General features: G+C 40.2%; 1 protein-coding gene across 5 annotated transcripts in view; it reads left to right on the plus strand.

Annotated features, from left to right (window-relative positions):
- The window catches only part of auts2a (activator of transcription and developmental regulator AUTS2 a), a 495,511-nt gene that overhangs the window by 198,003 nt on the left and 277,326 nt on the right, over window positions 1-20,182 (plus strand). For all 5 annotated transcript variants that reach the window (XM_088321276.1, XM_088321280.1, XM_088321278.1 and 2 more), the window contains exon 4: window positions 13,913-14,014. In XM_088321276.1, coding sequence (XP_088177402.1) covers window positions 13,913-14,014 — 102 coding nt within the window. The remainder of the gene's footprint in view (window positions 1-13,912; window positions 14,015-20,182) is intronic.

Below are 20,182 nucleotides of genomic sequence, written 5' to 3' on the forward strand. Positions count from 1 at the left end.
ATTTGATGAAAAATAGTAGTTTTGTTATCAGATCTTACATCCCTGAATCATAATCTTACACCATTCATTCACTAGTATGGCTCCAGTGAAAATGGTTTTGCCACCACATGGCCCCCGCGCTAAAACGAGTTTGATACCCCTTATCTAACTCACCCAATAAATGCATTCCTTTTTGGGTGGCACAATGACTTTTCCATGTTGTACGAGAATATTAGACCTTGAAGTTGTGGATTTCCCTTAAAACACTCCTTACACAGCTAGTGGTTTGTCATGTTAAAAATCAGATTTTTTTTTCCATTGGTAGAAACTTTGACAATCATATTTGTAACACACAGACGCTCACAAGGCTTGACCCAGTGTTAAGTGTCTGCACTAAATTTCATTGCATCCATCTACTGGAAAGCCTGCCAATATACTGGCAGTGAATTCTCAGAGGAAAATAAATGGCAATAAAAAAAGAGAAATGATAGCCCGTGCAAGGTCTTTTTCTCCGTTAACTTTTTTCCCCCTACTTCTTTTTATTGAGGCCGCCCGTCTTGGTGAGTTTTTCTATTTTTTGGGATGTGTGGGTGGTTTACTGGTTGTGGCTACAGTTTAGGGGTGGGCAGGCTGCATTAGGTAAAAGAATCTGGCAAAAGGGCAGGGAAGATGGATTGTATGCTTTTCTTTTTGTACCTTGGCAATACATTGGATAAAAAAAGATAATGTATGCCTATTTTCTACACATTTCGTATAACATTTTTGTATATTATACTCAGGCAAAATTGGAGATGATTTTTTTTTAGAATGCCAGCGAAAATATGTATTTTCGAATAAATCAACATGCAGACATTTGGAAGTACATGTTGTATTTCTTTCTTTTTTTGTGTGTGTACAAATAAATAATTTACCGTACTTTCTGGACTATAAGGTGCACCTGAAAGGTTGCCAGAAATTCCAAAGTGAGCTTTATAATCCAGTGCACCTTATAAATGTAAAATGTAAATGGTCTTTATATAGCGCTTTTCAAATCACTGAAGACCTCCCAAAGCACATTAAAATGTGCTTCACACTTACACATTCACGCACACTCACACTCCTATAGCCGCGTCAGCCATGCAAGGCAACTACCTGCTTATCAGGGGCGTTAGGGATTCAGTGTTTTTCCCAAGGACACTTCGACATATGACACAGAGGAGCCGGGAATCAAACCTGTGACCTCTTGATCCCAAGCTTTACCTCCTGAGCTACTGCCGCCCAAAACTGCAAATACAGTAAATGCTGAAAAGCATTATTACGATGAAATGTTTCCACATACGATAACCATTTATGAATGAATGCAGTTAATTTAGTTGTGGATGCAGATTTCCTAATATTAATTTTCTTTGAAATATGTTTTTTTTTTGTTAATTCTCTGCTTTTATGTATTGAATAGTCCGGTGCACCTTATACTTTAAATGAAACAAATAGCTCAAAGAGGGATATTTGGAGGGTGTGTATTATAGTTTGGAAAACAAAGTAATCAATGTAAAGTCATATTTGTCTGTTTTAAAAGCACTTAATTTAATAAAATGCATTCAAAAACTCAAACTGCATTACAGCTAGCTCAGTATTTTTTGTAAAATTAAAAGTAAAGAAATATCTTGATGAATTAATAAAATATATACATGATAAAAATAGCAAATTTAGAACAAGTAGCTAGCTGTTTGAGTGTTGGGGACACTGGGGGGTTTACGGTGCCAGCATTTAATTTAGTAGTCCACTAATACCTTGCTGTTGCTTGGTTTGCTTCTTTAAAGTTCAACTACTTGGCATATTTTCAGAGTGCATTGAGTTCTGCTTTCTGATTCCCTCTGCCCCTTTTCTGCCTGTGTCTGCCTCTGTGCCGATTATGTTACAATCTAAGTTTTAGACGTATGTAAAAAAGCTTGATGAAACTACACTACGTACAGTATGCGCACATCTTTTTCAATTTCAAGTGTCCCCAAAAGCCATGAACAATATGCTTTGGACAGATAAAAGCACCAGAAGGCAGAGCTTTCTATTGCCAACAAAGCTGAATTTTTCAACACCCTAAAGGAAGGTAAAAACAGTTTTCCATAGCATCCACATGATGTTGACAAAATACCATCAGAAGCAAAAAAGTAGTTGTGTCTAGAAATCATTTCTACCCCTCTATGCGATACAGTATAGCAGCAAGATTATTTTTGAAATTATAATTTGACAGCAAAAAGGTTATATGTTAAAAAAGTGTTTAAAGTACAGTACTTTTATACGTTAAACGAATGATTTGGTTTGAACGTATAATCCAGGGTATAGTAGACAAACAAACAAATACATAGATAGATGAAGCTTCTTTGCAGACTACCGCAGGTCCTTTTTTGTTTTGTGGTCGGATGAAAAAGCCTGATGGGTAGCATGTGGGCTGCGAGCCGTAGTTTGCCCAACCCTGCTATAGTTAAATGGGTCTCTGAAAGCCAGTGTTGAAATAATAACATTGTAGCACAGATTTAAGAGCTGGGGAACCATGCAATTAATTGCACACACATTTTTTGATGAGTAGTTATGCGGTGATGAGCATTCATCTGGTCTTCTGTGCGTCTCCCCCCCCCCATTTAAGGGAATTGGTGGTGTGTAAAGTGTGCTGGGAGGGATCATTTTACTGCCGTGCTTGGCCTCTATAACAAGATGTTCAGATATGATCTGAGAGTGTATGTCTCCTGCTGCCCTCCTCTCAGCACTACTTTTTCCCCACTAGCGCCTTCCATTATTAAATCTGGGAATTGTCCCCATAACTCAATGGACCGCACTACAGCATTATATGAGCATTTGTGGGAAGGGAGCGGGGGTGCTTCTGACGCAGGCCAGAGGATGGATGTTAAAAGCATATTGATTTGTCTGTAATGTCGTCATAAATCAAGGATTTATGGCGCTAGATAAATGCAGCCACAAACTTCAGTAGCCTCCAGCTTGTGGTGGAGGAAATGGAGTCCTTAGTATGACTGATGAGATCAAGGTAATGCTCTCAGCTATGCATCTCTGCAGGCCACCCCCACCCCTGAACTTTCATTTGCCTCTTTTCTCAAGATGCTTTTAGCCTGCGGCTTCTGTGACTGGTCCTCAGTGGCTCATATCCTCACTTGGCTTCACATTCCGGCACAGAAGGTATAAAGAGCCACCTCTCTGGCTTTACCGATCCAACCCCTGCTTCGAAAATGATGTCAGACAAGGTCCGCAGAGATTGCTTCAGCACAATGACGTTAGAAGACTAAAACTGAGAAGAAATGGCACTATTCCACAGGTTGGAACGCAGCAGCGTATAACATATTGAGTGGGGACTAACAGCTGGCTTTAGCATAAACAACATGCTTAGGATAACATGCCGTTTACTAGCAATAACCAGTATTGGGCGCATTACTGGAATACAGTAGTTACAGTTAGTATTTACTTAATTTAAAAATAACCTCCATTACCCTCCGGATCACTGACACTTTTTACATTTTGCTGGTGGACCCACACATAGGGAAGCCAGAACAGAGGGATGTGTGCTCAAAACAATAAATGTTGTGTAACAACAAAAAGAGGTGCACAGTAACAAACAAAAACTAAACCAGACATGATGATGCAAGACAGCAGAATTCGCATAGATATGGAAACAGGATGTCAATGGCAACGAATAAGCACCGAGTAAATGATACAAAGTGTTTAAATAGTGAAGAGGGAGAGGTGTGATTGAAAACCATCACACAAAAAATACATACATATGTCTCACCCCCATCTGTTCCCATTTTCAAACATTTCAAAAAAAAATATCTTGGGAGCCACAAGGGCAGTGTTAAAGAGCCACATGTGACTCTGCTGCAGGTTGCTGACCCCCGTACTAGGCTGTCTATTCATCTCGGATGGATTGGTGTTTTCCTAAGTCTGATGCAAGTGTCATGGGTGTGTATTCACAACAATTATGAACATGAAGTAAAACATTCTCACAACAAAACAATAAAGTGATATTAAAATGGATTTTGAACATCAATTAACTGCAAAACAAAAAAGGAGGCAATCAATCAAATGTACAAAATGTCCCTGAATACATCACTAGTGTCCAACTAAGCTAGCGCCACACACATAAACAGCTTCACAAAACTGCAGGCTCGTGCCACTTCAACAAAACAAGTGCTTAATTGAAGTGGAAATAAAATACAGACACAAAGAAAAGTTCTTTAACCTGCATCACAGTGTGAGAAAGATGGAGTGGCGGATGAGTTGGCTGTCTGTACAATCTGCTCAACAAATATGACTCGCGCACGTCATATGTAGACCAAATCTCTCTCTGTCTCTAGCGTGTGTGATTGAAATTATGATTGACTCGATTCACCTATGATCTTATATGTATATGTAATATTATTTTGAATAGAAATGTAATCCTGCAAATAATCATTATTTTAAATAGAATTACCTGTCATTTGAGAACTTCTTTTTTTTCCTGTTACTATAACAAAACACAATTATGTTTTCTTGTATCCGTATTACGTAACATATCTATTTACATGTATTCTATTTCTCCCAAAGCCTGACATACCCTAGCTCTGGCTGCCCCCAAGTAAATTGAGTTTGAGACCCCTGCTTTAGAATAAACGCACGCTTAGGATAATATACCATTTAGTAGTTATCGCTAACTAACAGTGATTTTCTGAAGTATTTTCACACTGGATGCCTGTGACCTACCGAATCCCCCGCCCACCCATACGGCACTAACAATAAACAAATGTGGGGCAATGTTAGCAAAGGGCTGATACTAAGTGACAGGCTACGACAGAGCGTGGCACAAGGACTTATGGGTGACACGGGCGCCAGGCGGGGCTGCTGTCCGTGGCAGTTAGTGCTGCTGGGCCTCGGAGCAAAGTGCTGGGTCAATGTCCGGCCACGCTGGTGGGCTTATTGCACAGCAGCTGTCAAAAAGATGTAGTAGGCCCTCTTGTCGCATCTCTTAGTGACTCTGACCAACCCTAAGGTCCACTTTTCACTTCATAGTCTTATTTGATCAAGCTGCTTGAGTGTTTAAATGGGAGGACAGTTTCCAACTGCTGTTGTCAAGCAATTCAAGGTTATTTACTATTTGCATTGAACCATGTTTTCTTCTTCACTATATACAGTGAACCGTTGATTTTCACAGGGGTTACGTTACTAAAAGTCCTGTAATATTAAAAAAAAATTGATATCAGTAACACATAATACATACTGTATGACTGAACAAAATAACAGCAATAGAGTTAAGAATAATAATACAGAATTACAGATTAAAGAATGAATGGTCTTTGTTGCCATGCAATAGTACAACGAATTTGGAGTGCGTCTCCTTTCAGTGTAAGAAAGCGATGTAGAGAGCGGACGGTTTGCTGCACCCTAGGTATCCTTGGACTGAGCCGGGTCTCTGTCATGATTAAAAGACAAGAGTCACAAAAGTAGCCATTTCCCACAGGTAGTAGTTCCAGGTCATCCGTTTTATTAGTTAATGGATCTGGCGTTGGTGAGATACAAGCTCGGCAGGGATAGCTTGTGAGAGTTGTTACATTGCCTAGCCGTAGAAGGAGGCCGGACCCTTAGCCCCACAATTGCTTTCTCTGACGATGCTGACTCAGTCTCTTCCCCGACCCAGTAACAATGCACAGAACATCTGACATTCCTCAGAGTACAATTTAATTGATGAATTTATTTCTAAAGTAACGGGCTGCTTACACACTAGCTGTCGTTGTGCTTCGCAGTTTGTTTTGGTGGACACATGGACTTGTGCCCTGCCCCGCTGTTTGACTGATAGCCTACCCTAGCATATCACAGTCACACCCACTGAGCAAACAAACAGCCCTCAGTGAATATATATTTAACGTCTAGAAAAGTATGGTAATAGGGCCCAAAACAAGCACCTGTGTGAAATCCACTTGAATTCCTTTAAATTGTTCCTTTTAACTGATGAGAGGCAAGCCTCGCAAGCAGTTTAATAACCTTAGAATATAGACCTCTGAAGACAGCATAAAAAACGATATTCAAAGTGTAGTCGTTGGACACCAAACAGGTTCGACAGTGCCCCAAGAAAAAGACAATTTACTATCAGCAATGTTTCCCAGCGAGTGGGTTATCTATAAAACTTTCATGGTTCTCCCTTAGTGGCAAGCAGCCATAAAACTTCCCAAACGAGGGACTTGTTAATTTACTTGTTAAAGCAAATTAAAAATTCATAAGCGCTTTTAGGTAAATGAGATCCTCTTTCATTGCTGCCCTAGTGGAATTCTTACTGCCGGATCCTGCGAGTGCAGGTTAGCAGTTCTGAGAGCCGCGCAACAACAATAAAATATGTTAAACTGTTCTGGGTTTTATTACTGCCGAGCCCTGTGTCTGCTGCCATGGGTAAGGGAAACCAGGAGATAAAGCCAAAAGAATCCCACTGGGTTTAAAAACAAGAAGGCAGCCCACTAGACGTACTGCTTAAATGTCTGTTGAGGAGGTCGGTGTGATGCTATGTTAGTTGTGCACGACTCGGCTTGAAATGGATTTGTGGTTGGAGGTTTTTGCAGGGCCTACTTTAGTACTTTACGCTGTAGCCTCAAGTCCTTTGAGAATAAGCCAGAGCACTTTGGTCAAATTTCAAAGTGTTTACTGTCAGCTCGTCTTCAGTAAGAGTGTAAATAATTCACACAACACACAAAATACAATATAGCCACCAACGTTTTAACATGCATCTTTAGCTATTTTAGTTTGATTCCTGGAACAAATGAAGGTTCCAGTGAAGAATGTTCTAATCAAATTACTAAAACGGAAATTCTAAAATTAATTTACCTTATCCTGTTATTTCTTACCTGACCTTTGCAAACTAGGTAGGGGTTGTGGCTTCAATAATTCAAAATTGCTCGACTTTTGTGGTGATGTGTTTGTAAATGTTTGAAATTATTGCCATGTTTCTCATCAAGTCTGATACCGACACTTCTCTCTGGTGGATTTGCTTTACGATTGCCTTTTATCTTCCCTCGTTATTAACTGCAACTGGCATTAGTTTCTACCGCATTGTCCTATGAAGCGCCATTGCTCACTACAGGCCACGCCTAAGAGAACATGCACATGCACGCCACACCTAAAAGGACCAGAACGGAGACAGGACCCACTTACGTTGCGTTTCTCACAAGTTTTATTGGAGGAAAGAGAAAGGACTGCGCCCACGATCCGGCGTTCCCAGGACGCAGGAAGCAATTTGCTTTGGTACGCGGAAGTGGATCTTCCTTGGCGAGCAATGGCAGTGTCAGGGACGGAAAAAGCGGGTCGGTAGCCGAGACAGGAGAGCAAAAACGTGTTTGGGGTCGTAAGCGAGTCGTAAGCAAGAATAGGAGAGAAGACATAGTCGGGGACAAAAATAGGTTGAAAGCCAGGACGGGAGAGCAGACGTGGTCAGGATCAAAAACGGGTCGATGCCGGGGACAGACGGGACCAAATAATGGGATAGGTGGGAGTCAGGGTCGAAAAAGGCTTGCATAGTGTTCACTGAGGTTCGCAGACGGACTGACAAAAGGGGAAAGACAGGACTGGGTTCAAATATATTGACCGGGACCCAATCAGAACCCGAGGCAGTTGGCGCCAAAGGAGCGGGCACAGCTGAGTCACATGAGTAATCATGACACTATAAAATGTGCATTAGTGCAAGGATTAGGTATCATTTATAGGCATCTATTATGTACCATGCATTAAATTAAGGCGGCGTCTCCCATTGGTAAAACTTGGTTTGGTAAACTTCCTGCAAATGAAAATGTAGGCTGCATATTACATACAGTTTTTATCCAACACATATATGGAAGGAGATTTGTCCCAATAACAAATATATTTGCGATTTACTCCCGATCTAAAAATCATACGTCTTATCATATATAAATGCCAGATATGTTTGTAGTTCTGAAAAATACATGATTCTTACCAGATTTATTTGTTTAATGGTACAGAAAATGTTTGAAAATTGCTGTTAAAGGTCTATGAAAAGTGCTTGAATTTGGCCATAAAAAACCTGTACGAATCATCCACACAGCAACCAAGATATTTTCATGCAATTACTACACTGGAAATGGCCGGTGAGATTAGAATTACACATACATACAAGCAAATTAGTACACAATGAGTATCATTTATCTGTAATATACAAGCATATGAATAAGTAACATAAAGAAATATATATGTGTAGGAAAATTATATTTTATATGGCTTTGGCATGATGTGACCTGAGCTTGTCCAGTGAAGTAGCAGGTGGATGCAAACGGGCAAGAGACAGCGAATAAGGATTAAAAATGCAACTCATTTTAAAACGTAAAACTTGTGAGTATTATCAGGCCTTATTCTTGTTATATACACAAACGTCGATTCGTGACGGCAAGGCAACTTAACAAAGGTAGCCAATCGTGTGCCTTGTTCGTATTTATTGATAATCGCAAGCTTAGTTTCCATAATTAGCATGTTTTTGCTTCTACTTTAAGCATATAATAGCAAATAAATACTATTCAAAGTCCCAACTCGCAAAGCATGAAAGATTTTGAAAAAATGAAGAGATACAGCTTAGGGGACGTAGTTGAGCCAATATCATGTCGGAATTTTCTAGGGCCAGTATGTAAACCAATAACAGTCTAACATTGTATATGGCCTTGTATACTGGCAACTTAGAGACCTAAGTTTTTAGTAAATATAAAATATTATCCTGTCAATTCCTGGATACTTAACCCTTAATTAACTAAGTATCATAAAGACAATGAAAGAGCTAGAAATCATGTAATGAGAGATTACTTGTTTTTTCAGAACAACCACAACTTTTAAATGTCTAGCAACATCTGCAATAAATATGTGTTAAAACAATGTAATAACCGTTTGAAATAAAAAAAAAAAAAACATGTTTTTTTTTCAGGATTATAATGAAGTTGAGACTGGAACTGAACATGAACATGTTGTATGACAACATAAACTGGATATATGAACTGATATATAAAAATACATTTTTGAGGCTTGCTCTCTCAGCTGTCCATATATTTTCAACTATGTTTCACTATGACCAGGCATTTTATGGGCCTGTGTGGCCGATGGTGAAGCAATTCCTGTCAATGGTTTCACTCACTTTTTTTAATCTCTTATAAATGGTAAAATAGTTTATTTCAACAGCTAACGGCTAACACGTCCTCTGCTCTGCCTCAGTCTGTGTCATTTCTTGCCTGTGATTGGACCGTTGCCATGGGTGAATGACTGAGTTCATTCATTTTGGCATGTTGCTGCCATCTTGTGGGTATTTTGGAGAACTACTTTGATTGAATTTGATTTAAATTGAAGGTTATGCCTTTATTGCCCGTCTTTTCTTCTTCCAGGAACCGTTGTAATGTTTTCTTTAGCTCAACAGCCGTGCTAGGAAAATGGGGTTTCGGCGCTCCCATAGTAATAATAGGGTTAAACAATTACCAATTACTATTCAGAGACACTGCAATTACAATTCAGATCCATTAATAATTTCTGTTGGACCTAGTCCTCCAATAAAACAAGCAAGAAAAAATATGCATCTGATTTCTTGTACTGTGAACATGCAAATTACTTAGCATCAGAAGCGTTAATTATAATAAATATGTGGCACAGAGCGAAATTTTAATCAGTTTGTCCATGTTTGACCCTGTAATTCTCCATTCTCAACGCAAATAAATTAGCAAACATGATGCAGATAAAGTCATTTCCTCTGTTTCATAGATACGCGCTGGTTGCAATAAAGTGCAGTCGTAGCAAAGTTCGTTATTGGCCATAAAACTGGGGCTGTTTAAAAAGACCTACCTGCCTAGAGGGTGCAATCGCTTTAGAGCTGTTAATGAGAAAGATCCCACATACGACTGTTACACGGGAAGGTTTTAAAGTACACCAGTTTAATCGACGAGACCAATTTTCTCTACCGGCGTTAGAAGTTCTCACATCATGGCATAGAAATATCAATTCATCACGTGGAAATTTGAAGAGGGGTGGTGAATCGAAAATAAGTTGAATAGATTTCTTCAAGCCTTTGTTTGGAGCTCAGGGGCAAATTAAAGAGAACAATCTGAAAGATCCATACCATATTTCCCGCACTATAAGGTGCACAAGGTTATTCGGCCTACCCCAAGAAATTGTCTTTTGTGATATATGTGTATCATACATAAGGTGTTATGGACTAAAAGGCACATGGTATTAAAACTACTGCACGGGGAGGTTGCAACAGCCGACGTGCCGCCTGCTTGTGACCCATATATGCTTGTTTTTATGAGTACAAATGGCCCGGAGATAAAATTTGACTACAAAGTTGCAGGATTGGTGCAGGGATACAAATGACACATGAAAAGGCATTAGGTATTATCAAATTATTACACTGTTTTTAGTCACAGCAGCAAATTGTAAATGTCTTTATTGGGCTGGGCCGCGAGAATATTGTCAGGCATTAAACCGGTCCATATTGTATTACCGACTCGCTAAAATTCTGAACTGAAACACAATCCGGGCTTTGGGGGAAGTAATAAGGTCTTTGTGACAGTAAGAACGAGTGTATATTGCAGCATAGACATGCTGTGGCTGCAAATACATAATTTCCACATATCCGGCACATGCGGCAGTCACTTTGGAACATCGGCACCGGCCGATCCGGTATACTGCAATGCAATAGCTCTGTCTCCGTTCTGAACTCAATGAAGATCATTGCAATGTGGGAAGTCATTGGGCAAGCTACTGAACCCCTAAACAGGTAGGAGCCTTGCATGGCTGACTGTGTGAGTGTGTGCAAATGGGTTAGTGTGATGTACATTGTAATGCACCTTGGGAGGTCTTCAGCGACCTCAACAGCGCTATGTAAATATAGCCCATTTACCATTTATTGTTTTGGTTGTCATGAAATAAGTTAAGTAAAGGCATGGCCACACATATTCAAAAGGTTGTCATGATCACGATCAGCCATTCATGTTGCTGTTTTGGATTAACACACTGCTCAAGATGGATCTGTACTGTAACCTAGGATGTAATACAAAAAAAAGGCTCAGAATAGGGCTTTAAGAACAGGTTGGACTTTTCATCTGAAGACTTATTTCCCTGTCCTTGTTGCAAGTTTGCAATCCATTGATGTTTAAGTGTTTACTAAATTTTAAACATATGAATGTCCTGAAAAGTGGGCAGCACGGCAGCGCAGTGGATAGCGCGTGTGCGCCATAATTCTGAGGTCATGAGATCGAACCTCCTGTGTGGAGTTTGCATATTCTCCCCGTTTTTGCGCGGATTTCCTCCAGGCACTCCGGTTCCCTCCCACATTCCAAAAACATGCATGTCAGGTTAATTGGCCGCTACAAATTGTTCCTAGGTGTGAATGAGCGAGTGAGTTGTTTGTCTCGGTTTGCCCTGCGACTGGCTGGCAACCAATTCAGGGTGTCCCCTGCCCACTGCCTGAAGATAGCTGGGATGACCTTCAGCACCCCCGCGACCCTACTGAGGGTAAGCTGTGCAGATAATGGATTGACGGATGTCTGAAAACTTTTTAACGCTCTATGATTAAACTGGATTGAAAAAGCAAAGGCGTATGATGCATTTAAGAAACAATAGTTTGGCAAACATTTGAATTACTTTGTCTTTGTAAAAAAGGACGGAATGATCATTAGTTGGAAAATTGTTAACATGCATCATGAACAGGTATTGCTTGGTGCTTGTTTATTTCCAAGGGAACAGATTGAAAAGCAAACATTATAATGACAACACAGATCGACATAGAAGCCTCATCTGCTAACATATCGGGCATAGCTCAACGTCTACACGAGGAATCAGTTTCTGGGTCAAAGAATGCTTTATTTCCATGTTTCCCCTCTAACTGGCCATAAACTCCCCTCAGTAGGGGTGGGCGAATCGATCCAAATATTAATATTATCCCTGCTAAGCAAGTAATTGCAACGGATTGATACCATCGTCTTGGGATAGATACTTCACTCCTCTAACAATTTCCTCAAAGCATGGCATCACTGTGCAAATATTACGATGCACTTATAAGTTAGGCCAGTCTTGAAGCATCCCTTTGTTAATATTTTTTCCTATTCATTCTTTTATTTTTAATTTCTGGGAAGTATTTATCCGAGAGTGCCAAATCTTATCTTGTTGTAAACATTCTTCACTACGTTGTTAACAACGACAGTAAAGAGGGGAGAGTTAATAAGCAATGAAGCTTTCAAAATATGTATTTTGTTTTTTATTACTTCGTTTTGTGGTTTATGTAGGTTTCTCATTTTTCATTTTTTTTCATTTTTACATATTTTCATTTCACAATTTTTTGACAATGATCAGAAAGCCTTGCACTGCTTGTGATGCATGTTCAGAATAAATAAATGACAAGAGCAACAAGAACAATAAAGACCATTAGAATTCTACTGACTTTATTTTTAAAATAGTGCACAAAGGGAGGTATTTTAGTTAGTTGATTGACATTGTTTTACAGTATTTAAATATAAATAAAATATAGAGTTAATTTATTTTTTATTGTGTTAATGTTTGAATAGTGGTTATTTATTTAAAAAAATATAACATATTTAGTTCATACTATGTTTGTACTGTGTTCAGTTCTTTATAATTGTAAACTATCTCAAATGTTTAGAAGTTGAATTAAGTAATGATCGTGGCATTTCGAAGTAAAAGGTATCGGTATCAGATCGGTACTGGTTAAAACTACCCTGTATCGACTTGGATTCTATCTATACCAATATCCCAGTTTCACTCACCCCTATCCCTCATATGCTGTTCAAAAAAAGGCCTACGATGCGCTCTGGTTTTGCTGGGAATTACACGGGTGATATATAATTCGTGCTATCACAGCAGAGAGCATCGGTTGTGTTGGGTCCGGCGCTCTTAATGTTTTTGCTTCCCTCCAGGGTTTTCCCCCTATCTGTTTGACACTACACAATCACAGCTATCTCTGAAAACACATACCAGAACAGTCACAGAAGCCCATCAGGCATTCCCAATGCAACTTCTCTCTTATTGGTCTCAGCACTCTGGCGAATCAGCCCGCCTTGTCGCCGTCACGCAATCCTCTCGAGGAATTGGATTCCTTTCACACTAATAATGGCGACAGAAAAGAGACAGCAAAAAATACGTTTTAATTATCTGATAAACTCAAGAGTTCTGTCACTATTCCCCTGCCTTGTGGCATTGAATCCCACCAAATGTTGGCCAATATCCTGAAAGGAGTGGGCGGAAAATGTACTGTTTATAGGGCTCAGTAGCTCAACACCCCCTTTCAAATGAACAGGAGAAAATGTCTTATCATCTTCTTGTCCAAGCTCTTTATGCATGCAGAGTACCGCTCTACTTGTCCCATTAAGCGGCTGAGCCACGCTTTACTGCACCGTCCTATAAAGTTGTTTTTATGTGCTTTGAAATGAAATCTGCCATGTTTGTGTGGTTTGCAAGGGACAGCGCAGACACTTTCGACAGACTTCAATCAGACACTTGGACGAGGAGTACACAACCACCCCATTCCACTCAGATCTACACTCCCAAGAGTCTTTTATTGTTTTTTATATTTCTGAAGAGCCTCAGATGCTTTTGCTTGGCCCGTTGTCCTCATCATTTTACTCGCGTTTCCAACCAAGTGTCTAGGGAATAACACTCGACGAGCTCCTGCTGTCTCAGCATGTGGTGTCTGCTTGGAAAGGATAGTGGCTCCGTTTAAAGGTTTTGGAGGGTCCTTTGTCCCCGCTCTGTGCTCCCTAAGCTGCAAGTAGCTTCATACTGAGACATCAGATGGCGACTTGTTGGCAGGCGCCACGACGAAAAGAGTGAAAAACTAGACAATTTCTGTGGGAGGCGTTCTCGGGCCAACAACTTGTTTAATGTTTAGGTTCATCTTCAAGTTGCTAACCTGTGGTTGTATTTTGTCTTTGTGCAGTTAAAACCAGGACAGAAAAGGCCTAAAGACACCGACAGTGAGAGCGCCAGCGGAGTGTCCAAACCGTCCATGAGGAGCAGCTCCAGAGACCAACTGACAGATGTGAGTAGCCGAATGGTTTTTAAGTTTCGTGACTTATCATCATCTATGGTTCCAATATTTATAAGGTGTATGGATATAGATAGAGACAAGTGGTCAGATGCGATCACAAGGTCTGCAATTCAAATTGCCTGAAAAAGGTAATGGTTTTTGGTTGAAAGAGACATGTGGATATTGATTCATTATATATGGTGTCACCAAGGCCTCATGTTGTTTTCAACATGATCTTCTTTTCTGTTTGGCGTTTGTTGCTGAGCTTCCCTCTGCATCTGTCCTGGTTTGGTATTAAGACTGGGAATTGTACGCATTTTTTTGCATAGTTTAGAGAAATAAAGTTATGATTTGGTCGCCAATGGGGCTAGTTTTTGCAATCATAAATCAAATCATCAATAATCACACCATTAACTACTTTAAACTTAACTACATTGGAACACTTTTGCAATTTGAATCTTTATAATAAATGTATCTTGGTGTTCGGATGCGCACTTGTGAACGACTAGGGTGCATCTTGAAGCTGTCCATTAGGGGGCGTTTTTATTACAGAATTATGTCTTGGGGATTGAACCCTGTGGACGTTCTGTCAATCTTGGAGCAGAAAGAAACAGGGGTTTGGTTCTGTCTATCAATGGAGAGATTCAGATTCAGATTCAGATTCAGATCTACTTTATTGTCATTCTATTACACGTGTATACAGAACGAAATGTCGATGCATCTGACCCCCACAGTTTCCTTGAATGTACAGATATAAATAATGTTGTATTGTATTTTGGCTACGTATAGTATTTTACCATAGTGCCGATAGTGCAAGAAGAGTAGCTAACCAGGTGTGCAAAATGGGCAGTCAGGTTAACAAGTCAGGTACACAGTAACATTAACACTGTAACAATAACGCTGTAATTACAATAGTGCAGAGAGCAATGTGCAAGGAGTGGCAAGCTATAAAAAAAAACTGCCAGTAGTGCAAAAAGTCAGATTAGCAGCCGTTTAGATTTAAGTTAACTATGTTAGATTGACCATTTAACAGTCTAATGGCCAGGGGGACTAGACTATTGTGGAGCCTGGTGGTCCTGCACCGCACACTGCAGTACCTCTTCCCAGAGGCTAGCAGAGTGAACAGTCCATGATGGGGGTGAGAGGGGTCCCCGGTAATGTTTTTAGCATGGGATAGGCAGTGCTTCTGGCCAATGTCCTGAATGGAGGGAAGTGTAGTCCCGATTATTTTCTCTGCTGTCCTCGTTACCCTCCTCACACTACCCCAGTCGGTAGCGCTGCAGCCTCCACACCACACAGAGATACAGCTGGTCAGGATACTCTCTATGGTGCCCCTGTAGAATGTAATGAGGGAGGGTGGGGGCAGGTGGGCTCTCCTCATCCTCCGCAGGAAGTACAGGCGCTGCTGTGCCCTCTTAACCAGTGATGCAGTGTTCACGGACCAGGTGAGATTAGGTGAGAGGAAGAAAGAGGCGTGGTTCTGTCCATCAACAGGGGCTTAAAGAGACGGGCATAAGTCTCTGAGTACCTATACCCAAGGAGCAAAAGGGTATCACCCTACACATGATTGCTGTACTACAAGCAGCTACTTTGAGCTACATTTTAATTGCTGCGGCTTCTTTTTCGTGGCGGCACCGAGGAAATAGGATAGCTGCTCTTTTCCAGAATGCATGTGCTCTAAAAAAAACCTGCAGTGGAAAAACATTCATGACGCGTTCTAGAGGAGTATTTAGTCAATCTTTTGCCAACATCATTCATAACAACTTGACGCTGTGGTCTAGAAATGTAGGGCTAACTTTTGACGTCACGCAGCCCTTATTTGTGTTTTCTTTTGTCGCTGTATTAAATATTTGTTTGTCTTCGTAATCAACATATTCAATGATCTGAAAACACGTGACTCTAACAACTCGGGGCGGAAATGAAAAGTAACGCAGCTGAAAATGTGTCGGGTGTGTGAGAGGGAAGAGGCATGGTGCCATTGGCGTTCTACAAACAAAGGTGTAAAAAACAAATACACCTTAGGATCTGGTGCGGCTTGTACAAAGACAAAATTGATTTTAAATCCTGATTGATTCTAAAAATTAAACTCATACCATTTTCTTTTGGAGATAGGTCAAAAAAAGAACTATCAACATACATTCACACATCATTTATTTTTTTCTGAAGAATCCTCAATGCAGCAATCACATCGACGGCCATAATTAAAGCTGTCAGCTGCACGACGAGCTCGTCTTTGAGAAAGACATGGACGAACAACTGGAGCAAAACCGATTCTCCGTGTAGCCTTGGCGCTCGACTAGGCATGAAATGAAATAAGTAATTTGATGTTGAAATTAAAATGATGGTTGCTGATATATGTCAGCCGACACCGTGGTGCCTTGTCAACACAAGCTTGTGAACCCTTGCATCGCTGTAATACAATATAAGATTGAGGAAATAGACACCTTTCAACTGTTGGGACTAATAAGACTCGATTATCGTAAATTTGATCACACCGCAACTTTAAGGATAAAAGCTATACTAAAGGTGTTGCGACCCCAACTAAGAAAGTTGTGCTTATTGGGAGCATTAGGGATTCGGTGTCTTGCTTAAGGACACTTTGACATTTAACCAAGGAGCCGGGAAATTAAACCTGCGACCTCTCAATCTGAAGATGAGCATGTTTCCCCCTGAGCTACTGCCGCCCCTACTTTACTTTATTTCATGGAAATGAGGGGTGAGCGATACTGGGAATGTTTGTATTGATAATTACAGGGTATTGTGGAGCCATATCTATCCAATACTTTGTCCTTGGAAATGTCATGATCATTGAATAACTGGACTTCTTCCCCCCTTGAGTTAGTTTATAATCGTGATTACAAATCACAAACAGAAAGCAGCAGCAGGCCAGGTATGGAATCGCGTTACATGTGCCTGTAATTCAGGACTCAGGCATAAACTTAGAGAGTGACCGAGAGAAGGGCTGTTCTGTCTACAAACAGAATCAGTGCATTTTGGAAGAAAAGTATTGATCCCAGGACAATAGTGTACTGTAAATCCAATCTAAGTACTTGCATAGTATTGGTAGCATCGATATTTAGATCCATCCGCCCACCCCTAGGGGCACTTGTACAATAACAAAACATATAGCTATAAATATGTGACAAGTTAAAAAAAGACTTTTGATCAAAATGATGTGGTTGAATCCATTTTTAAATGTAAATTAATTCTAAACATTGTCTGGCTTTTGTTTTATAATCAACTCCTTCTGGCTGATTAAAACTGTATTCAAAATAAGCCCTGCCCCCTTTACTCAGACAAAGATTCAACATTCTGTAAAAGGCGCTATGGCAAGTGTCACTGTATGAAACATTTGGAAGGAGGGTATTGATGCTCTATGGGCCCAGAAAGATCACATATCATCTCAAAGTCACCGCCACGGTCTGAACTGTGCATTTAAGGGTTAATGATTTCATTGTCGAAAAGGTTGATGAAAAACTTCAGCTAGTCTAAGTCTTAAGTGTCATATTTTTCCAGGACAAGCCTTTTTACCATCTATAGGCTACCAGGAGTGCCATTAGTTTGGTGCTACAGTATTTACGTTGAATCATTAGTATAACATTGGCAACGTTTGTTATCTTAGTTATTTACTGTTAGGTTAAAGAAGGAAAAACCAAAAACCTTGCAAAAGGCTGGGCATAACAAAATCCCGCCACCCATTTTTTTTATCTGCAGAACAGCCAATTTTGCAACATGTCGACTGGCAATTTAATCAGGGCTATGATGACAACCAATCATGGGTCATCTGTTTTCTAAAGTTAAGCCTTGAATGGCCATTACCTGATAGAACCAGTGATAACATTTGGAGTCGCTTGTAGGTAACAAAATGGACACCCCGTACAACATAGGACAATACTGCTACTTAATTCTCATGAATTGATTCACATGAATTGATTCATTTTGAGACAATAAGCTTGTTGTTGCTGTGATTTTAGTGTATTGTACCATTTTCGTTATTACTTATGTTTAGTGTTGATGTTGACTATGTATTTCCCTTTGCAACATCTCGCCCCTCATGTGCGACCCCTTCTCAAGGTTTTTTTTCATTTTCCACATGCTGAGGTTTTGGAGTTTTTACTTGCCCTTATGTAGGTTTCAGAGCAGGGGATGTAGTCATGGTGGTCTGTGAGGCCTTAACATACTTTTTTGTCATAAGAAGTTTTCAAATAAATATGACTTTACCTAAAAAACAACCCATAAAATGAAAAACGACCCCAAAATGAAAACAAACAAAAAACGACAAAAAAACTACCCCCAATAAAATCAAAAAGACCCTTGCCCAAAAAAAGACCTGAAAACTCCAAAAGATAATCTAAAAATGACCCCAAAAGATGACCTACAAACAACCAGAAAAAGACCCAAATAAGACCCAAAACACAACAATAATGCAATAATGCAACCTGACATTAATGCAACCACCCAGAAACAAAGACAAATAATCGAAAAGCGACCCTAAAGATAGCAAAAAAAAGATTAAAAAAAGACCCCCAAAAAGGAAAACAAACTAAAAACCACGAAAAAAACTACCTTACAACGACCTCAAAATATGACAATAAAAGGACTGGGAAAAAAAACCAAAACATGACATGAAAAACTAACGCCCAAAAAACACCACGAAAAGCAACCCAAAAACAACAACAAAAAAGAAAAAAGCTTCCCCAAAAAGAAAAATAACCTAAAAACACCCCAAAATTATCCAAAAAAGAACAAAAAACAAAATTAAAAATTAAAAATGAATAACTACAGAAAAACAACGCAAAAAAAACACACCAATAAATGACCCCCCCCCAAAAAAAGACCCTAAAACAATTGTAAAACATGACCAAAACCAACACTTCAGATAGACGACCCAAAATTGACCCCAAAAAAAGTAAAACATTAAATAAACATTCCCCTCAGTAATGCAATTTTAATCCAGTGAAGCAGAAAAACAAATTTTCCTGACCTGCCTCCAGACAGTCAGAAAATGCAGGCCAGAGAAGGTCAGGTCTTGGCAACCCCCTCCCTGACGTTTTTCTTCCTTTTTCTTAGGATCCTGCCAAATCATTAGGGCTTACAAATGGCATATCAGGTCAGCTGTGTTTGCCTCAACCCTCCCAAAAAAACCTCAACTAAATTTGCTAGCTTAGCCACATTTCTTCTGAAGTGTCGGCTTCCCTTTTGGTTTTGTTTGAAGCCGACATGGCCGCCATCCTACCCCGACCACACCCCGCCCCTTTTTATTCCGGGTGGCGAGGCATGGAAGCCAGTGGCAGTCCCAAGCAGAGGGAATCATCTGGATTGGGGAGGGAAAAGGGAGCTCGGGATGAATCACTCCTGTTTAGTCTCTGTGGCAAGGGGCGAAATGCCATCATTACCCAGCTGCCTATCAAATAAATTGCCAATTACAGGCCTGGGATCGCAAGTAAACAGCGTGTTGCTCCGGGTCCTTTTTTCCCCCCCTCCCCTCGTACCCAAGGCTTTTGATAAAAGCCTTAGGAGGAAGCTTTGGAGTGCTGGGTCAGAGCAGTACAAGAAACAGACTCTAATGAATCCACCTCTACATTTAAGTTGCCATATTTTTGTGACCACTGGAATGTATTTTAGCAAATATTGCAAGTAAATATGGCACTGTTTTCAAATGTGAGTGCAGTCGCTTTAAAAACAAATCAGTAGTTTATTTATTTTTTCTTAAAGGACTCAGGGATGTGATTTTTCCGACTATAGTCGGAATTCCGACTTTTTCACTTGCGTAGCAAACAAATCCGACTGTCTCACTCTTTCCTTTATTGCTCTGGCGCACCCTGGTGGCCTTTAGAAAAATTGCATAAATTGGCCACATCGTTGCACAAGCTGCAGGGTCTGAACTACATTTGAACTGACCTTGCAGTATTTACAAAAAAATCAGGTATGTGGGCCAATTATTTTGTTATTTAAATCTTCTAAAGATGTTAAACTATTAATTTAAGCATGGTTTTGGACAAGTAAATTGCTTAAAACCCAGGAGCTTTGGGGGGGCATCGCCCCCAGTGCCCCCCCACTGGGCTCTGCCCTGGGCCCCCGAATCCCTGGCTAGGTTTCAGACTTTTTCTCCTCACCTCAATCACGTCCCTGAGGACTCCTTTACTAACCCCCAAAAATATCTATCTATCTATCTACCTT

This window comes from Urocampus carinirostris, chromosome 17, assembly GCF_059441175.1.
Source record: "Urocampus carinirostris isolate Australia breed hairy pipefish chromosome 17, RoL_Ucar_1.0, whole genome shotgun sequence".
Lineage (NCBI taxonomy): Eukaryota > Metazoa > Chordata > Actinopteri > Syngnathiformes > Syngnathidae > Urocampus > Urocampus carinirostris.